Genomic DNA, 22354 nt, shown 5'->3' with positions numbered 1-22354 from the left:
TGTTTGTACAAATTTCTTTTAGCTGCATAAATCAGAGTCCAATGTATTTGTGTATATGGCCTCCAGTTACACTGTGCACCCGGCTGATGACTTTAAATTGATATCCAGTGTAAATCTTAGCGCAGTCTGGATTGCTTAATAAGTGATTTCCAACAGCAAGAATCACATCTGATAGAGGATGTACGTTTCTGGGGTTTGCAGGCACAGGTTGGTTCAGTATAAAGCAAAAGATACGGCCCACTGCAAATGGTCAACAGGTCGCGTGGTTTGATATGCTTTGCCGGTCATCGGGATGTACGGTAACACACCAGCACTTCCTAATTATTTGCTGTACCCCTATGTTAACTATTTGCGTTCCTTGTTCATGAGAAATTTTCTAGAGGAAATCAGATTTTCAAAAAAGATTCCCAGTACTGTGGGGATTCACAAGGTGAATGGGACTAATTGTATGGCCCATTAACGGGGCTGGAAAAACTATGACAGGCTAAACAGCCTCCTGTGTGTCTCCTGAGATTGTGTAAGTTCCTGTCGAAATTTAAGCTCTTTCGTTAACATCAGCAGAACTCTGCATACAGGCGCTGACCAGGTTAACTATTCCAGCAACTAATCATTTTGCTAAGCGAGATTCAAGATGGCCAAGGTAATGGTTAACAGTTTCTTTATACTTCCTCTGTTTATAATTGGAACTCCATTGAGATAAGTAATTCAATGCAATCATTATTTGGAAGGAGTTCAAGAATGGATATGAAATTATATACAGCAGATAGACTGCCAACAAAACTCAACAATTTCACAAATCAAATGGGTTTTGATTTAAATCAACTGCTTTCAAAATTTATACACGTGGACATTTATTCTTAGGTTATGGCGCCTTTGGCTGCTTTTATAGCTCTACCCCAAAACTTGGAACCAGGTCGTCACCACAATCTTTATGTCTCCACCTAATAACATTCGATACCCTAAAATTGCAGGAAAGGGAGTCAAAATAACACAATAGCTCCTATTTAACACTACAAAGTCTCTACATAGCTGCTGGAAGACTGTATTTCTTTTTAGCTCTGCTGTATTCCTAGCCCTGGAGTAACAGCATGGCTGTTACTAATTCGGCACCAATGTTCTGGGTAAGAAGTATTTCAGGTTAATTCTGGTTGCAACATATTCGAGTCTGGGTGAAGTGAAATCTTGCTTCGGTTTTGGTGTAGTGGGTAAAAACAAAGTAATTCTGGTCACTAGATGGGGCAGATTAATTTTTAATTTGATAATCTAGGCCTTGCTCCAAACAATTTTTCCTATAATACAAAATGACAGTGTTCTGCAAGTCATGTGAATCAGTGTGTGACATTACACGTTCTGCAAGCCCCAGCTTGATGTCTAACAGCCTGATGATGCAAGGCTGCACTAATGCACGTCCAATATAGAGGTTAATAATAAGAAAATATTTTCTTTTGAGTCCCGATGTAGGTAATGTGGACCAAAAGTATGATGACCACACAGCAACCTTGTATAGATGACACTGCCGATCAACGCAGCATCCTAAAAGGAATGGTATTATCCAAAGCCTACAAAAACGTCCTGACAGACTGGGTCATGGGTCCCTGGTGGGTGATAATGGTGACTGATTTAATTTTCGTTATCAATTATCAACTGATAATGGCAGCCACCTGTAATGTACATAACTCTCCACATCAGAAATGACACAAATCCGTTGGTTGAGATGTGAATTTGCCTCAATATATGAAAACCAGCAGCTCTTCCAAAAAGTCGAGGGGACAGGTTGACCTTGGCATGATAGCTTCGCACTTTTCAAAAAAAAAAACAAAAAACAGGCTCCTTCACTTTGCCGACATTTGAATGCAATATTGTACCAGTTGCTTCTACGGTTCTGTTTTCCTGAAAGAGGTATAAAAAATGTCAAGTGTTTTATGATTCAAAGCATCATCGAGCTCTGACCCATACAGTAGGGCATAACAGATTAACACAGGAAAGAACAGAATGCTTTGATCCAGGAAAGTCCAGGTACAATGTTCAGCTCATTTAGGGAGTGATGGAAGGTAGAGTAAGCGTGCAGTCACCACTGACTCTAGATCACTTTTGTAATATTGTGCAGTTAGTTAGGAGCAGTAAGCTGGTGTCTTAGTTGGAACTGGTGTCTGATCCACCAAAAATGGGCTGGATACAAGCATCCAAAAATCTCACAAAAACTAAAATGCTGACTGATCTCGACAAAGAGGAGCATCTTTTCTCATCTGCTCAGTTTTGAGATTAATGCTCAAATACTCGTCATCCAGAATGCTAGAAAGTCTTTTGACTTTGTGAGATGCACCATTGTCGAGTCAGATCTTACCTTTATCCCCAAAGAACTCAGCCATTCCCACCAACACCCAAGTGAGAAACCTGCCAATGATCTCTCTGCACTGGCACTGAGCTTCAGGGTACAACTAGTGCAGCAAGGATCTAAGATTAGACCTTGTACCTTCCTCATCTGCACAGCTCAGAAACCCACTGGATAAGGTGCACAGTTGGCTCATGTAGATCTCAATATAAATCAATGGTTATAGTGATATTCTAAAACAGTGAGATGACACGAGAACTGATGATGCAAAGATCGAGCTTGAACCCACTTATATGACAGTAAATTGGAACAATAATGCACCACAATATTCCTGCTGGCTTTGAAAATACAGTTTCTGGTTCAGAAGCACAGTGATTTGCTCAATGCGTTTCTAAGTGTGAGCACATGTGTCACCTCCAAGCAACCTGGAAACCAGAGGAAATAAAACCCCTTGAGAAAGTTAAAGTACTAAAAAATCAAATAAATAGCATTTTGTTAAGACAGGCCAATAAATACAAATTGGTGAGGGAACTTTTTTACTTGCTGATTAGTACCAAGGGATGATGGAGAGCAAGGTCAGCTTCATTAATCTCCTGGTTAGTCAGGAATTTGGATACAGATCTTAATCTGACCCTGCGAACCATCTCTTAGCACAATGTAAGTAACTAAATGTTACAGTTTCACTCCAGCCGATGGATTCACTCATGTGCAATAATTCCTCAAGAAAAAAAAAGACTGCTTATTTCAGATTGTGCCTTGAAGGAATTTTCATGTACAGTTAATGATCATAACTCTTGTTCCCCTTAACCTTGACCTCATCATCTTATATCTACGGCTGTCCATTTGAACTTGTTATTTTGCACATCCTCCAACCCAAATCTACACTGGGAACTAAATACTTCGGCAGAAGTCACTGACAACCACAAACCTCCAGCTGCCTAGCCTTTGAGCCTATGTTTGCTATGAACTTACTAATTTACTTGACCTTTTAAAGGCATCACTAAGTTTTTGGATGCGCATAATCCAGTGTAAGGTTCATAACTTCAGAAAGCCATAAGTGAGGTCTCGCTTTTTGTGCTATCGTGGGGACTGGAGTTGCAATTATTATTTCCAAATTGTCGTCAATGGCCATTAAATTCATCCAGAGGAAGCGGGCAACACTGACAAGGCCAAAGTTTGTTGTTTGTCTTTTAGTCCATTTGAAAACGCTTTTGTCAAACGTTGCAGTCCAGGCAGCTAGTGTTCTCGCATTGCTATTAGGGAACGATGTTCAGGATTTTGACCTGATGGAGCAGTGACATAGCTCCAAGCCATGACAGTGTGTGACTTGGAGGGGTATTTGCAGGTGGTGTACTCCCACGCTAGCTCTGTCGCCGTGTGGTAAAGATCCCAGGTTTGGATGATACTGTTGATGGAGCCTTAGTGAGTTACTTTCGTGTCTAGATGGTACACAGTTTAGTATGGGGTAAATATTTAAGACGGTGGGTGGGATGCCAATCTCTTATTGGTTTTGGATCATCCTGGAGACAAGGTAGTGGTGGTGCTCCACAGAGTTTGCTTTTATTTTTATCACTTTTCATAACCATCATGGATGCTGGTGCTGCAGGATATGTTCAGAAATTTTGCGGACGATGCACAGTTATTTTTGAGCGTAGAGGAGTACAAACTCCTATCCAATTCAGGTGTGTGGCAGAAACACTGCCAATGGCATTCAATCGAGACAACTGCATGCAGGCAGGTCTATCACAGGATGCACTTGACACTTACAGGAAGCAATACTGAAATTGGCCAAGAGAGAATAAAAGCTTTACAACTGTGCACAGATCACTCAAGGTTCAAGACCAATGCAGAGGAGCTACAGCCAAAGAAAACAACGCTGGATGTCTTCGCAGAACCATTCAATTTAAATCAAAGGATACCAACTGATTTTTGGCAGGGGTCCCTGAACTTCTTTCACAAAAGGGGCTTCACACAGTGACTCCGGAAAAGTGTCCTAGATGAAGGGCACATTTTACCCAACAAGAAATCCTCGCAATATCTGACAACAAAGGACGATGGGGCACCGAAGGCTACAATATCGAAGGCAGGCTTGTGGCAAGCATGGGGCAAAATGGTCACGTACCCCTTAAAACACAAAGCTCACTGGGTCTCAGTGGAAATTGACCGGGATGTTCAGCAGCGTTCTTCCGAAAGTTCTCCGAATAAAGTAGCAATAGTGAAAGAGGTTATGTCAGATTCAGTGCACCCAGCAGTCTCCCCTTAGGAAAATAATCACCATTGACAATAAAGTAAGTTCATAGTTAAACACATTTCTACAGTGAACAAAGGCTCAGCTGTAACTCCTTTATGTAAGGGGTCAAACAGAAAGTTAAAATAGAACCAACTATGAAAACTAAAGCCCTTATTCTGGAAATCTCGCTAACCTTGGGGACGAACACTTTGCTGTCTGTCATCTGATATTCAGTGATTGACAGAGTGCACAAGAGAGGAAGTTCAATCAGCAAAGGATGGTATTTTGGCTAACCGGGAAAAAAACCTGCTTGATGTTTGCTCTTGTAGACTCTCTCAGCACAATCCCCATCAACAACACGGCCCAGTTCTCCATGAGCTGCAGTCAGCATTCTGTCCAAAATTACAAATAGGTAGTGAAAATCCAAGGGTTTCCTTTTCTCCCCTACCTGCACTGGTGCACCTGAGATTTGGACAATCAAGGTCCAACAGACTGCCGCACCTTGGGGACACACATTAGCCCCAGTGAGGACAAAGTCACCGAGCTGTAATAGTTTCCATTGAGCTATGACTCAGGCACAAGATCCTGGGTCCTCTGACCTGAGCATCTTGCACTTTGGGAGTGTGCCCAGAATGTCCAATGACTTATATTATTGTGCAATCTGGGCCATAACAATTGGTGGGCTCTTTGAGCAAAGCTTTGGAAGAGTTCTGAACTGTTTGCATTGCCCTCTCACGGGCTCCTTCAACTTTGAAGAGATGGCCCAAAAAATACTTCACTGATACGAGGTCAGATGTAAGTCAATCAACTGCTTTATTTCATACTTAATTGCACAGAATAACAGCTGGAAACACACCTCAACTGTTGCACTCAATTTCACTCGGCTTCTCACACTAAGGAAAACAAAATAATTTATCATACGCCAGTCTGTTTGACTGTTACTTTTGGAAGCGCCTTGCTCTCTAAGCAACTTCTAAATCCTTGTCTCAACACTGCAAATGTATGCAGAAAGCAGCTGATTTATTATATAACAGGGTGATAGCAAGCTCAACCCCCAGGTCACATTAAGTTAATTTATTATAGCTAAGGAGTGCTAATGTTGGGCAATTATTCTGGATAAAGAGGAAGTCAGCCTGGTCTCCTAATAGCGATGACCATTGAGATACCTTTTGAGAAAGTATCTATGCATTGATATTCATGAGGGACAATGTCAGGCTTTAGAATAATGCCATCACCCAATGCAGCAATTAATCTGCTGAAAATGATACAATAAACTGTGGATGCTGGAAATCAGAAACAAAAACAGAAATTGCTGGAGAAACTCAGCGGGTCTGGCAGTGTCTGTGGAGAGAAAGCAGAGTTAATGTTTCAGATCCAGTCACGCTTCAGAGCAGAATTAATTTACTGTCACTTGCCAACTGCCACAGGAGCAAGGAATTAAAGGAAAACCAACACATAAGAAAATGAGACCCACCATGGAATCAGGAGAGTAGATAAAAGGAGAAAAATAACATCCGAATGTTTTGGGGAAGCACGGTGGCTCAGTGGTTAGCGTTGCTGCCTCACAGCGCCAGGGACCTGGGTTTGATTCCACCCTCGGGTGACTATCTGTGTGGAGTTTGCACATTTTCCTCCTTGTCTGCATGGGTTTCCTCCGGGTGCTCCAGTTTCCTCCCACAGTCTAAAGACGTGCAGGTTAGGTGGATTGGCCATGCTAAATTGTCGCATAGTGCCCAGGGATGTGCAGGGTAGGTGGGTTAGCCACGGGAAATGTGGGGTTATGGGGATCAGGTAGGAGGGCTGAGTATGGGTGGGCTGCTCTTCAGAGGGACGATAGACCTGCTTCCTATTCGCAGGGATTCTATGATTCTAATTCAATCACTTCACAAGTTAATACAGAAGTAAAATGCAACTTACTCTTTGCAAACATTAAATCAACAGTAAGGACTGTTCTTAGACTTTCACTTGCTCATTAGAAATGACGGTTACAGCCTGGGTATGACAGATTGCTGCAATACTGAGACTTGGGTTCAGCAGAGAACATTTCGACCGAGCAAACTAAAACACAATAAAACCTAGCTAAATTACTGTACTCACTGACAACAAAGGAAATGCTCATTTGTGGAAATTAGTCAGCAAGAATGCTATAAATGAAACACATACAAGGAAAAATTCCATCCATTTGCAACCTTTCAGCTGAAGTGTATATTTTTAATGCTTGGAAATGTGCTGACACCACTTTCTTCTCAGTCTCGAACACTAGTATTACCAGTTATTCTTCTGTCATATTGCTCATAGCCAACTGCCTAACAACAGTCCCCACCTATTTGAGCAAAGGCTCAAAAGAAAGATATTTGGTCATTCTGATCCTAAGGCCAGAGTGGTCGTGTTTCTGAAGTCAAGTAAATCATTACCCTCCTGAAGGACACAAGTTCCTTTTCATCTAATCTATTCAGTCACTAGACTCACTACCTCATTTGTGTATGCTTCAGCAAAGCCTAGTCTTGATTTAGCCATGTGGTTTACCAATTCCTACTTCGACAACTCAAGGCACGAAATTGCAATTTTTCACTCATTTTTATTTCCTGCTGAAAAATTACCTTTGACCTGATCTTAATATATGGCAGAAAGAAAAAGACCAGTAATCCCTGTCTAAAGATATCCTGTTTTACCTTGTTTCACTTTAACATTGGCAAACCAATCAGGCCTGTCTTCTCTTACAGTGTTTGTGAGATGTGTTCCCATGCTGCTTCAAACTGATCTGGCAGAGAACCAAGTGATTCAATCAGCGTCATTTTGGAACAGCCGTTTCTGCTCCCTGACTCTTTTTCTCACTGTTGACCATCCAAATTTTGGCACTGTACCTTTGCCAACAATATGTGCTCTCGCTGACCTTCCACTCGACCTTCTGGCTCACAGCTTCCCACTCCTTACTGCCCTTTCACAAAGCCATGTTGAGTCTGCCTGATTGATTATGATTTTCTAAATGTCCTGCAACTACATTGTTAACAACAAATCCTAGCAATTACCAGTTGTGAGACTAACTGGCCAATAGCTTCTCCTTCTTCCAGCCTCCTTCATTCATTCAATCACTATGTTACATTTGTGATTTTCGAATCCACTGGGGCTTTTCCAGAATGCACAGATTTTTTAAAGATTACAGCCAATGCAGCCATGAACTGCTGCAGCTAGCTCTTTAAAGAACTGGGGACTCATTTCATCAGGTCCAAGGAAATTGTCACCTTTAGTCCCATTACTTCTTCTAATTTTGTTTTTTTCCAGTGATCGCGATTTTCAGTGTTGGTATCAGTTCCTGTCTATTCTTGGGATGCTTTCGGTGACTTCTACAGTGAAAACAAATACGAAGAACTTGTGCAAACATTCCACCAGGATTTAATCCTCAGTCTCATCTTCTAAGGGATGAATGTTCATTATTTCCACCTCTTCCTTTATATACTTTGGAGAAGCTTTTACTCTCTTTTATATGTTTTTCTAGTTTTCACTCAAACTTCAGTTTCTCCTTTTCTATTGTAATGCCATAGGGTCATACAGCACGGAAACAGACCCTTTCGTACAGCCAGTCCATGCCGACCATGTTCCCAAAACTAAACTGGTCCCACCTGCCCGCACTTGGCCCATATTCCTCCAAACCTTTCCTATTCACGAACTTATCCAAATGTCTTTTAAACGTTGGAACTATACCTGCATCCATCACTTTCTCAAGCAGTTCATTCCACACATGAACCACTCTCTGTGTGAAAAATTTGCCCCTTTTAAATCTTGTCCTCTTACTTTAAAAATGTGCCCACTAGTTTTGAAATCCCCTACCCTAGGGAAAAGACCATTGTCATTCACCTTGTCTATGCCTCTCATGTTATAAGCTTCCATAAAGTCACCCCTCAACCTCCTATGCTCAGTGAAAAATGTCTCAGCCTTTCCAGTCTACTTTTGTATCTCAAACCCTCCATTCCTGGCAAATCTTTTCTGAATCCTCTCCTGTTTAATAATATCCTTCCAATAACAGGGTAGCCAGTTCTGCACACAGTACTCCAGAAGAGGCCTCACCAATGTTCTGCACAACCTCAACATGATGTCCCAACTCCTATACTCAAAGGTCTGCTGGTTTGCAAATGTTTCCCAATTATCTAGACTGATCTTGATAACATTGTACAAGTTTCAATTTGATACAGTCCTTAACCTCTTAAGTTAGCCATAAATGGTGCACCCTTGCATTGGAGCTTTCTTATCATCTCCATTACGATTAAGTAGAAACTGACTGCTTGCAACAGATATTCCAATTCTTATTTTGCAGCATGATACAAATTAGTGTTGTCAAACATACAGGGTGTGCATGCTGCTCACTACTGCCTTAAGATAGTGTCCTAAGGACGAATTTGTAATCTGTAATTGACAACTGCTATTTTACAAGATGCAAAGGATAGGACTGAGAAGGAGTTACTCATCTTGGTTTGGGATTATTATCCATAATCTGAGGTCACTTTCTTCCCTTCCTCATTTTATAATCTTGGGAACAAGCTTGTCATTTACAACGGAATGTTTTAGCTGAGTGCAATGAGTTGCTAAGTAGCAGCTTATTCTATAAGTATGAAATAACCATTCTGTATGTTACCTTGGACTTGAAGATCATTTGCTAGTAATTATGTTGTCTTTTCCTGTCTCAATACAAAGACTTCTCCACATCTGCCAATCGCTGAGCTAAGCTGAATCAGAACTTTCCTGCTTGTCAGCAAGTGTTTACTTTGGATTCTAAGCTGCTCTCCATGCATGTACCACTGTTGCTTTACACATGTATCGAGATGAAAAATTTGAGTTTGGTCTCACTAATGGCAATGCCTGCAACTTTTAACATCTTCTTCCTTTTCGACTGCTTCACTGTGGAAACATTTTAAATGCTTGGCCCGCAGCTGTATACAGAAGCCGTCTCACCTCTCAGCCAGAAGGGATTAGGCTCAAGTCATACTTCAGAGAATTCAACATAAAAAATTTTTGCTGACACTCTAGCTCAATAGCAGCGGAATGCTGCACCATTCGAAGAGATGCCTTTCAGAGGTGAAATTAAACCAAGACCCTGTCTGCCCCCTCTCATCATGTGCTCGTCAATATTTACCCCTCAATTAACATTGCATTATTGTTTGTAGGAGCAAGCTGCATGCAAATTTGGCAGCCATATTTTACCTTAAAATGGTGAGTACCCTTCAAAAGCACTTGGTTAGCTGAAGTCATGAGGAGCATGATATAAAAACAAGTATTATTTCCAACAGCTGACGAACACGAACTTTGTCCTTTAAATGATATTTAAGATTATGTATATATAAAAGAAATATGGTGAAATAGGTAACGCATCATTATTGCATTAGGGGAATCTGTGTGCAATGGTCACCTCTTTACCTCTGGGCCACAAGACCTAGCTTCAACTCCCACCTGCTACAGAGTTGTGTCTGAGTTTTATTGTTGTGCTAGTTCCTTGCTGAGATGTAGAGGATTGAACTCCCGCAACACAGGTGAATGCGATAGTCCTCTTCAAGCCTGGTTTCATGCATATGACCAGTGCATCATGTTTACTGACATTTTTCGAGGCAAAACAGAATTAAGACAATACTACGTGTGGTTCTATGCAATACAAGGAAAGGGACAAGGCTTCACAAGAAGCAACAATCCAAGCTGATAAAAATCTCATTTACAATGCAGATACAAACAGTCAAATATTGCAGTGGTGCTCTGGCCCAGTGACAGTAAAATGCAATATATATAGCAAAGGTACAAAATGTTTCAAATCCTGAGGATTGATGGAAACAAGAGTATGATTAATCATCAAAATTCTATCATGTTCATCCACACGAAAAGAAATGCATCAATATGCACACATATATATGTATCTCACAGCACATTTGGAAGGTACGACAACAAACTCTGACACATGAAGTAGAGTTGAATATGGTTATATAAAACATTATGGTCAACTTGGTAACACTGAATCCAAACTGTTTGAAAGGCTGAACGGTCAGACATGCTATTCCTACAGTCGCACTGATCTTAATGCACATCATAAAGTCTGTGTATTTCTGTCATAAATAATAACTACGTACTACAAAACCTCTAGTAAAAGCAGCAAAATGAACCCAGATAAGAAAATGTACTGAGATATACTAAAAACCATAGACTTAAGTTGCAAGTGTGCACAGACTTACACACGCAAACATTCTTATGGAAAAGATAATCATTCAACAAAGAACATTTAAGTGAACAGCTATCATTCAGTAACAATGCATATGTTCACAGTCCCTACATGTAGCTCTCCTATAATTTAACAAGTCTTTCAGTTCAGGAATAAATGTGAATGAGATGATAGTGCACTCATATCCTTGCAGATATGCTATGTTATGTTAAATCAGTGATCAAGCTGAACAATAGTGTAACCCAAAATGGGCCAAAAATATGTTGTTGACTTTGAACAGTCAACAAACACATCTGCATTATATTGCACTTTGCTAGTTTACATATCGTGCTGTCTTTTTAACTGAAATTTGGAAACGGTAAAACTTGTCTGATTCAGAAGTAAATGTGCCTCATAACAGAAACATTATCATTAAATGGAAACTGAACCTTTGAGATTACAGCAAATATTCCTACTCCTCTCACCTCCATATGGCTAGCAACAGAAACTATAAATGTCCTCAGTGAGTAATATTCTTTTTCCTGAAAACATAATTGAGCAAGATGGAACAGTTCAAAGAAGCAACTTTATTTAGATTTGGAAAATCAGTGGAAACTATATGACAGTGTGGTAACACAACACACTACAGTAGATTGCCAACACACAGATTCATTTGTTACACACCTGCAATATAAAACTGGTTATGTGCAACTTCTAAAACAGAGTGTAGGTGACCTACACTTCAGTTTATGATGTCTGAATAGTTCAAGAAGTGAAGAAAGTATTTATTGACCACCAAACACAGAACCCAAGTGACCACTGGAGTCCTTCGAGCAAAACCAGCAGCAGCTCTCGTGTCAGTTCAGACAGCCTAGTAATTGGAGCCTTGCTTAATCTTCTCGGTGTCCCAAGTACACATCTTCATTGTCCTGTATACACCACTCAGCAACTTCATTTGAAATGTCCTGATACTGAACAGTGTTACTGAAAACAAACAGCAACTGCCTCAAGCCTTGGAAGCTGCAAAGATGAGCTCTTCGTCAGTTCTACAGTGAACTGCACCCAGGAGCAGTAAGTCAAGTTGGATTCCACATCTTTAGCGTGCTGCAAATTGACAGATCTCGAAGTCTGCTAGGACCCTAATTTCTCACACCTTTGCAAGGCACATATGTACATTTTATAATCCTCTGTCCTTGCTTCCACCAAGGCATATAAAACCCAGAATGTGTGCCATGCGTTTTGGTAGAAGATTTTCCCACAAATGAGGCAACAGTGCAAAGGACATCCATTTCTAAACCTCTAGGTCAACCAAAGGACAAAGGATGAAGCTGGAACTAAGAAACATAAATACAGGTGGACGACAGTCAACCAGTTTTGTGGCTTGAATTGCCAGGACTGAAGGTCACATCAGTCCCATGGTCAATTGATTTAAAACAGCTCAGATACCAGTCCTCACCATTTCATCTCAGCATCATCACCCAATCTGATTCAATTCATTGCAACGCCATAAGTTTTCGCTATCTAAACTCATCTTTTGTGTGCTTTTCAATGCCGGTATTAAGTAGGTTCTGCATGAGCGTTGGGGCTTCACTTATCTCTAAAGAAAAGGAATCTACTGGAAATGTTTACTTCTTTCTGCAGATTCACATGCCCCCTTAACTCAGCTCCCCTCAGTTAATGCATTTCCCACGATTATGAACACATATTATAAACACCAATCTTTCATTCTGAATATCAAAAGTCGCAGTGTAAAAAATACCAAACTTGCCTTTATAAGGCTTAATCACGTGAATTGAGAGTGCCATGTGTGGAAGTGGCTGGGTAGCACTGTAATGCCATCCTGACCTGCTCACAAACCAAGTGAAGTTTAATACTGAGAGTTGGGCTTCTAAAATCAAGTGCTTCAAGTCAGGTTGAGAGAACAGAAACAAAAGCAATATTTAATTGATTCTACCTTGTGTACAGTACTAGACCCAGGTTTTCTTTAAATAATATCTTGAGTAGTCTGATAAAAGGTAATCAAAAATAAAAAAAAATCCATTTCCTCCACTTTTTCAGAACTGTTTCTCTAATCTTGGCCAAGCAGACCACTATACACGGACATTACAGACTTCCCTGATTGGACCTGCTTTCTGACTCACATCAATAGTGGAACAAGAGACAGTCGGCATGCTCTTAACTTTCAACTGAATGTTAACAAAGCATATCATAAAACCAACTCTCACCAGCACGCAACAGGAAGTCAAATCTGCCACAGCTACAAGATAACTGATCAGCAGTGCAGCCATTCATTCGTTATCTCCCTTTACAGCTTAATATTGCTATACATACTGTTTTCATAAACCACCATGAACTTTGGGTCAGCAAAGTAGAATGATGAGAAATCACCCACAATTCTGATTCTGCACATTGTACTTCTATTGGTCAAATATCTGAAAGCAGGATAAGAGATTGTTAACTGAAGGAACTAGAACTTCAGTTATTCCAATGGCACTACATGGACATCTAATACGCAATCTACTGCAAACTGCAACTAAAAACATGTACTGTTCTCAATCCAAAGTCCCATCTTTTCAGTTAGCAGTTAATACAACTTTTGTTTGCACTTTTACTGTATGTTATCATTTCACCATGAATGCTTCATGCGATTCAATGGATACTCCAAATCTTTCTTGTGCAAGAAATAAACCAACAGAGTGGATGCATCTGTGAAAGGTATCCTGGTACTATCAATGATACAACACAGCTTTCACAGTCGCAATCTCTAGTTTAGGGTTCTTGACTATGATTCAGAATCCAACGTACTTAACAAGTGTCAATGTACTTGATAAGTGACAAGTTAGGGAGTGTCTAACAATGCAGGAACATGTTGCAGTAGATGTCAACGTAAGTAACTGAACAACAGGTATGAGGTGGTTCATAGCTCTTAACAAGCTACCTCCTTTAGAAGGCAGTGGCACTGCAGTATTGTCACTAGACCACTAATCCTGGACCCCAGGCTAAAGTTCTGTGGGCAGGAGTTCAAATCCCACCATTGCAGATGGTGCAACTGTAATTCAATTTTTCAAATCTGGAAATTGCAAGCTAGCCTGATTGTGACAATGTAACCATCGTGGATTGTCGTGGAAACCCATCTGGTTCGCTGGTGTGATTTGAGGAGGGAAATCCGCCATCTTTACCTGGTCTGGCTTCCACAAGACTACAGTACCACGGCAATGCAGCTGACTCTGAACTGCCCTCTTCAGCCACTCAGATGAAGGGGCAATTTGGGATCTGCAACAAATTCTGACCCAGCCAGTGATGCCTGTATCCCAAATAATGAATACTTTTTAAAAGGTTGACATTAGCCGGGAGTCAGGAAAGCATTAACATGTTCGGGCGGAGTGTAAATGTTATCATTTGAAGTATTAACATTACTGGATGTCTCTATAGAAGCCGCCACAGGTACACGTGTACTTTTCACTTCATAAATAAAGCTCACAAAATCTGTAAAGCACTGTGGGATGTGTACAATTGTTTGCGATGAAGCACAAAGTGTAAAGTAAGTCTCCACAGAGCGAGCAACCCACCTGCTTCAGCTGTCCTGATTTTAGCGGATGGCAAACTGGGTTCTCCCAAGCCCAGGGTATTGGTTGCTACGACGCTGAATTCATAATCCATCCATGGGATCAAATCGATCACCTTTGCTGTTTCCATGTTGCCTTCTATATCCTGAGGATCTAAATGGATAAAAAAGATCACGCATGTTTGAAAAATATATGTTTGAGAGAGAGAGAGAAAGTGATAACTTTAAATTTGACAACTGTCACCAGAAAGATTGTCCCATAACTTCATTTTCTGAAGCAGCAGTTAAGAAATATGGATCCATAAAGACTCGCAATCTATCCTATCCTCTATTGTGGGACCAGTGACAGTGATAGGAACACCAGTTACTTTGGCAATGATAGATTTAGCAGCAGAAACTGCTCAGGATTTTTACATCAAGTGCTTCTGATAGGTAAGGGAGGCTGTGGCTACAATTGGATTTCACGCAAAGCCCCAGAACTTCCCTCCACTTAGCTGTCATCACTCAATTTCACTTCTCCTTGTATTATTTTTCACCAAAGAACTCTATTCTTGTCAGCTGGTTCCAAGTTTCCCACTTGTTTGCAGCTGTTCACTGATCCCAAGAAATACAGAATACAGGAGTGGGCCATTTAGCCCTCAAACCTGCTCCACCATTCAATATGATCATGGCTAATCATGTGATTCAGTACCCACCTCCCAATTTCTCCTCATACCCTTTGTTCCCTTTCACCTGAATAACCATATCTATCTCTTTGACAACATTCAATCTTTTGGCCTCATCAGCTTTTGGGGGCAGAGAATTATTCCACAGGCTCACCACACTTTGTGTTCATCTCATCCAATCCTGTTATAATGTTATAGGTTTCTATCCCATCTCATTCTTATAAACTCCAGTGAATATCATCCTAAACAATCCAGTCTCTCTTCATATGTCAGCTTTGTTGACATATGAATCAGTCTGGTAAATCTTCTTTGCACTCCATCAGATAAGGAGACCTGTCAGATAAGGACTATATACAATATTTCAGTAGTGGTCTCACCAAGTGCCGACAAAAACTACAGCAAGACATTCCTGCTCCTTTACTTGAATCCTCTTGCTCTGAAGGCCAATATGCCATTTGCCTTCTTCACCATGTGCTACACCTGGTATGCTCACTTTCAATGATTGGTGCACAACGACACCCAGATCCTGTTGCATCTCCCCTTTTCCAATCAATCATCATTCAGATATTAACCTGCCTTCCTGCTTTTGCAAGCAAAATGGACAACCCCATGTTTATCCAACACTATTCCACTGGCCACGCATTTGCACACTCATTCAACTTGCTGAAATCTCACTGAAGCAACCTTGCATGCTGCTCATGGCTCACTGTCCCATTCAACTCTCTGTCGTTTGAAAATTTGAAAATGCTATATTTTGTTTCCTCACCCAAATAATTAATATACACTGTGAGAAGAGCTGAGGTCTAGGCACTAATCCTTGCGGTACCCCACTAGTCACTGCATGTCACTCGGAAAAAGACTCTTTTATTTCTAGCCTTCGTTTCCTGTCTGACAAACACTTCTCTATCCATGACAGTATGACTCCAATCCCATATGCTTTCACTTTACATGCTAATCTCTTATGCGGGATCTTCTCCAAACCCTTCTGAAAATCCAAGTAAACCACATCCACTGGCTCCCCTCTTATCAATTCTATTTGTTACATCCTCAAAGAATTCCAGAAGATTTGTCAAGTATGAGTTCCCTTTGTAAATCCACGCTGACCTGATCCTTGCACTGTTTTTCCATTTGCTTTGCTCTTAATTCTTTTATAATGGAGTTTCTCCACTACAAATGACGGGCTAACTGGACTGTCATTTCCAGTTTTCTCTTTAACTCCTTTATTAAATTGTAGGGTTATGTTATTTACCCTCCAATCCACAGGAACTACTCTAAAGCATACAGAATCTTAGAAGATGACCACTGATGAATCTGCTATTTCTAGGGTCACTTCTGTGAGTACTCTGGGATGAAGATTATTGGGTCCTGGGGATTTACCGACCATTAATCCCATCAATTTCTAAACATCATTTCACTACTATTACTGATTTCTTTCCATTGCCCGTTCCCATTAAACCCAGTGTTCCCCAACATTTTAGGGGCATTACTTACATCCTCCTTTGTGAAGACAGAACCAAGGTATGTATTGAATTGATCTGCCATATCTTTGTTACCATTAAAATTTCCTCTGTTTCTGACTGCAAAGGACAATATTTGTCTTTCCTAACAGTTTTTCCTCTTCAAGAACCTGCAGAAGCTTTTCCAACCAGTTTGTATATTACCCACAAGCTTACTCTCATAAATTATCTTCCTTCTCTCAAAAAATCCCTTTGTCCTTCCTTGCTGAAATCTAAACTGCTCCCAATCCTCAGGTCTGATGCTATTTTGGCTAATTTGTATGTTCCTTCCTTGGGTATAATATTATCCTGAATTTCTCTTGTTAGTCGTGGTCAGGCCATCTTTCCCAGTTAATTTTTTGTTCCAGACTGGAGTGAACAACTTTGGCAGTTCCTCTGTGTGCTCTTTAAATATTTGCTATTGCCTACCTACTTAGCTCAGTTGGCTGGATAGCTGGTTTGCAATGCAGAGTGATGCCAACAGTGTGGGTTCAAATCCACACTGACTAAGATTACAATGAAGCAACTGGCTGATGCAGGAATGATAAGGAACTGAATTGAAGGGCTAAGTTAACCAATGATTCTTCATCCCAACCTCTCACCTCACATGGTGATCCTCTGATTAAATTATCACCAGCCATCTCTCTCTGCAGTCTGGTAAGACTATGGTGATTTTACCTTTTTCTGTCATCCCTTTAAGTAATGTTCCCCAATTTATCATAGCCAGCGCACCGCTCATACCATCGTAGCTTCCTTTATTTACGTTCAGGATCTTAATCTCAGAACCAACTGTATCACTCTCAATCCTAATGAAGAATTCTATCATATTATGGTCACTCTTCTCCATGGGGCCTCACATAGCTAGATTACAATCTAGATCCACTTGATATTCTTTTCCTATGTAGTGAGGGAGCATTCCATTTCATCAATTTTCTGTTCAGGTACATTTGGGGTTTCTACGCATATCACTGCATTTCCAATATCGCTTTGAAACCATGTCCAAACTCACACAAGAGAAACAGCGATGGTGAAAAAGCAACAGGATTGGTCCAGCCAGCCACTTGGGCCTGTTCCATATTAAAGTAAATTATCGTTGAGCCACACCTTGCCTGCATTTTCACATTGTTGATTCATATTCCTTGATAATCTATCTCAGTAATGAAAATCTCAAATGACCCAGCAGCTATTCCAGGAAGGGATTTCCACTATCCTTTGTGCAAAGGCATGTTTTCTGACCTGACTTGTGAAATGCCAACTACTCATTTTAAGACTGTTCTCCTTTGCTTTGCAGACTGCACCAAAGGAAACTGCTCCTTTGCTTCAAGGAATTCTGCTTCTCTTCGTGTTGATGATTTGTGATTAGTGGGTTCGTGCTCTCTCTTTCACGCCCTCACACACACACGCGTGCACACACACACACGTGCACATACACGCGCACACACACGCGCACACACGCATACGCGCACACACGCAGACATACACACACACATGCACATACACAAACACACGCGCACACACACACACATACGCGCACACACACGCGCACACGCACACACACACATGCACATACACATACACACGCGCACACACACACACACACACACACATACACAGCACTTATGAGTCTATAATCCTCAATGGGACACCACATGTACGCACAAGAAATGAGTTAGAGAGTACAGGTCCTGCCAGACTGTGAATCACCAACAAATGAAAGACTGAAATGGGACGCCACACAAAGCAAAAATGAGTTTATGCAGTGGTTCTGGACCAGCAACATGAAGGCTGCACACTCAAATCCCACTCTGACTGGTTGAGGAACTAAGTCAAATGCAGCAGGAATAGGAAATAAAAGCCCTTTTGTTTAATCCCTATGTCCTGAAGCATCTTAGCTATCACTATAATCCACAATATCAACCTGGGATGCTCAACAGCATTTAGAGAAGGCACCTTTACAATGGGTAATAAATGAAGCTTTGCCACTTTTCAACTGAAAAAGGGTTTCTCTAGAATTGCTTGGGAGAGCTACATTACACTGGTTTAATGTTTCAGCATGCTGGTTGAAATGAGATTGTTTGAAAGTGAACTCCTTTGCCTCTGAATATTGCCCCAATTTCCAAGCAAAGGCAATTCATGTGCTCCAGCTGGCAGTGGTCTCAGATGCTGCCTGTGTGATGGGAATGACTTTCTGTGGCTTAACCAGTCTACACATGCATGTCTTGTAGCAATCACACTGTGGCAGATGTGTGTATGTTCACTTCTGCCCTCAGTCCGTGTGTACATACCATGTTGAAAACAGTAGTTGAAGAAACAGTAAAGGCATGCGACCATCTCCCACAAGTTCTGCACAAGTGTAACTCCAGTACATGTTTTTCAAGAGGCTGCTTTGAATGATTGCCATGCATCTTGAATGTTGGATGTGTGTGGGTGGCTTGAATTCACTTCCAGTTAACAGTGGGCAATCATTGCTCCACACGGTGAACACTGGAGTCCTAAGTATTTATTCAATGGCGTAATTTTGCTCTCAGAAAAACTCTGAGAATATAAATGCACATGGCAATCTGCCAATGTGTTACCTACCACAGGATAAACCAGTCAAGATAGGAGGTAGCTGATGCAGGTTAACTCAGCCTTTCAATTCAGTTCCTTATCATTCCTGCACTAGCTAATTGCAGGCTGGGCTAGGCTAAGACATTGCAATTCAAACAGAACTCCTTCCAAGGCCTCTGGTGTTGACTGCTATCTACAAATTCCTGGTAAAAGAAGAGAAGCTTGGACATTGTTTGAGAGCAGATCTGGACATGACAACAATGTGTTTCTTGCAGCTCATATGGCATCTTAGACTGTTAACATATACAATGGCTGAAGACACGATATTGGGAATGGACGCTGAAGGAGAAAAGAGCGTGGAGTGTTGGGAAGGACAGCTCATATTAGGCGTGGTTTAGAAATAGTTACTTCATAGGGCTGTCTAGTCCAGATACATCCTAGTCTGTGTAAATCCTATCAAAACACATTGAGGCTTTAACTTTCTCTGTTGTTTAATGTCTTAATGTGTCCAGTTTAATAAATGATTAACATGGCTGACAAGAAATGTAATCAAAACACATTGTCCGATGCATGAACAGGGAGGTACGTCTCTTAATAAAAACCAAAAGAACTGTGGAAATCGGAAACAAGAACAGAAATTGCTGGAAAAGCTCAGCAGGTCTGGCAGCGTCTGTAGAGAGAAGTCAGAGTTCACCTTTCAGGTCCAATGATCCTTCCTCAGAACCCCCTTGAGTAAATCCCGAATTTGTCAGGATTGTTTCAATTCCTATCATTCTCACCTTCCCTCTGCCACATCTTGAGAGAAGTTACAGTACTCCTTTGGTCAACTGGTTTTCAACATCTTACCCCATAACCTATGATTAACATAATTGTACACTTGCTTGATTATGAATAGAAAAGAAACAGAACTTATTGTAACATTCCTGGCTGTGTTTTTCTTATTCAATCCAAGACTCCCGTATAACTGGGCTGGGACTGACCTGTCTTGGCATTTTTCCATTCATCAGAATCGACGAACTTCTGCCGGATAGTGTACTTGGAGATTGGGCTGTGATTGTCTGTCCCTCGACTCCAGGTCAAGGTCACAAAGGTGTCTCCAATATTCTCAACTCGCACCCCTCCAGGGGGTCCGGGGGGACCTGAAAGAAGAGATTCGCAAAGAGACAAATGATGTTCGAGTCACTCAGGGCCCAGGAAACGTTCAGTGCAGGAAACAGTGTCAATAAATATTCTTCTCACCCACAACTAAAGGCCATCAGAAGCTCATAATGAGGATTATTACAAACAGCATAAAAACCCCACATTTAGAAAAAAGTGACTGAATCTTTTCTGACCATGCTACATGTTGCATATCATTTTTAAGAACTGCTACATTCAAGGGACAGTAGGCTCTTACAAACAAGAGCTAAGAATTGCCAGAAATGACAAACAAAGTACCAGTTAGTGGATTGCAAAAAACTGCAAGCCTAATTAAAGCATGGATTACATTGAGAGTTTGAACATTGCACTTGTTCAAGGGGAAATACAATACTGTGCCTTCTTATTTTCATATGACACATACGGTGTTTCACAGAAAAACTGGACAACAAGCAGGAAACTGGAAAGTTACAGGGAGGCTGAAGTGGGAAACGTTACTGAGAGCAGCGACAACAGGGCAAAGACGTTTGAGGGGAGGACTCTAAGTGCAGGGGTGCGGAGGTTGAAGGCTCAACCTCTAATGGAGATGAGCAAATGAAATGTATCTGCTGGAAATTGGAATGGAGAAGATTTCATCAAAATCACAAAGGGATTTCAACTCTGTGCCATCACCCTGCTGGACAAAGGCTGATAAATAAGCAGTGATTGTGACACTAGGTAATTCTTCTCTCGTCTAAGCTGAGCACAATAATGTCATGCAGGCAGTTCTCCACATCTGAAAGAAGCAGTAACTTGTGAACATGCCTGTTAGGCAGCAGTAAAGAAGTTCTCTGCCCATAACAACTCCATCTCAAAAACAACTGCTTTACCAATATTGTGTTTGTAAGAAGTAGAAAACAGATATGCAATGGGTCAGCCAACCTCCTTCTGTATCATCTGCTTCTATAAAAGAAAAAACAAGCCTATAATAAATACTTACCTAAATACAGCCCCTAGAATCTCAAAGTGTAATGATATGTGCTCAAAACTGTTGTGAAACCATATTCTGAGAGTTTGACTTTCTCTTTCAGGTTGCAATTAACTGAACTGGTGAGCGTATGCTATTATCACTCTGGTCCCACAGAACAGTGAAAAACAATCGGTTCTTAGTTCTCCAGACTGTCTCTTAAATGTTGATGCATCTGAAGAGTGCACTGAGAGTTGTATAACATTAACACATTTTTCAGAGGTAAGACTGCGTAAAATTTACAGCACAGAAACAGATCCTGTGAGTCAACTAGTCGATGCCGGTGTTTATACAAATATCCTTCCACTTCATTACTTTTATTACTGTCTTCTCTTTTAGGTATAGGCCTAACTTTCTTTGAAAGTATTTAAGATTACGCTGTTTCCCTCCACTAAATCCTGAGATTGTGAGTTTCACATTCTAACTTCTTGCTGAAGAAAAAAAATTCTCCTTATTTCCCGATTGAGTTTATTAGCAACTATCTGGGGTTTATGGACATCAGTTATGCTTTCTCTCACAAGTAGAACTTGTCCTCCATATCTATCCTGTCTGACATATTTATAATTTATCAGATCGCCGCTCGTACTTGTCTATTCTAAAGAAAAAAACATAGCTGTAAACGCTCAGCTCTGAAACCATTCTGGAAATGCTTCCACTCAAATATTTAACTCGATTGAAATTCATCTGCCAATTATTTGCTCAATCTTCAAGAAGACAGTTCCAACAGTACAGCACTCCCTCAGCATTTCACCAGGAGCATAAAGTTTCAGGTTTTTCTCCTTCAAATTCCGGAGGGGAACTTGAAGCTACAATCTTTTGCCCCGAAGGCAAGAAGTGTCACCAAATGTGTCACAGTTGTTGCTGAAAATTCCAGGGATGTCTAGAGACTGAGGTATTGGTGAGAAGGTGGACAGGTGGAGGGGATTTTTGAATATCAGGGCCAGCTTTCAGACTATAGAATCATTTCCCAACCAACTGAAAATGAATGGAACTGGAAAATAGGTTATGATTAAATGTGGACATTCAATGAAATAACAGGCCTAAATGGACCACTGTGACTGTGACTACTCTATAAAAAATAAAAAAGAATATGGGTGAGGTGATCAAGTAAGACTGATTTGGCCAGAATGTCGTGTTTTAAATCATTCCCCTAGCCCACTCTCCACACATCACAAAGGGTCGTTGACAACCATACTCA

At 40.9% G+C, this 22354-nt stretch overlaps 1 protein-coding gene across 1 annotated transcript in view; it reads right to left on the bottom strand.

The window, feature by feature from the left end:
• Positions 1–22354, bottom strand: part of cntn1b (contactin 1b) — a 685547-nt gene that overhangs the window by 198206 nt on the left and 464987 nt on the right. Inside the window, exons 16-17 of the mRNA XM_048607547.1 lie at positions 19994–20152; positions 14307–14456 (exon numbers count right to left, since the gene is read on the bottom strand). Coding sequence (XP_048463504.1) covers positions 14307–14456; positions 19994–20152 — 309 coding nt within the window. The remainder of the gene's footprint in view (positions 1–14306; positions 14457–19993; positions 20153–22354) is intronic.

This window comes from Rhincodon typus, chromosome 18 (assembly GCF_021869965.1).
Source record: "Rhincodon typus isolate 14 chromosome 18, sRhiTyp1.1, whole genome shotgun sequence".
Classification (NCBI taxonomy): domain Eukaryota; kingdom Metazoa; phylum Chordata; class Chondrichthyes; order Orectolobiformes; family Rhincodontidae; genus Rhincodon; species Rhincodon typus.
Note: the sequence above shows the minus strand (reverse complement) of the source record. Positions and strands in the feature narration are given on the sequence as shown.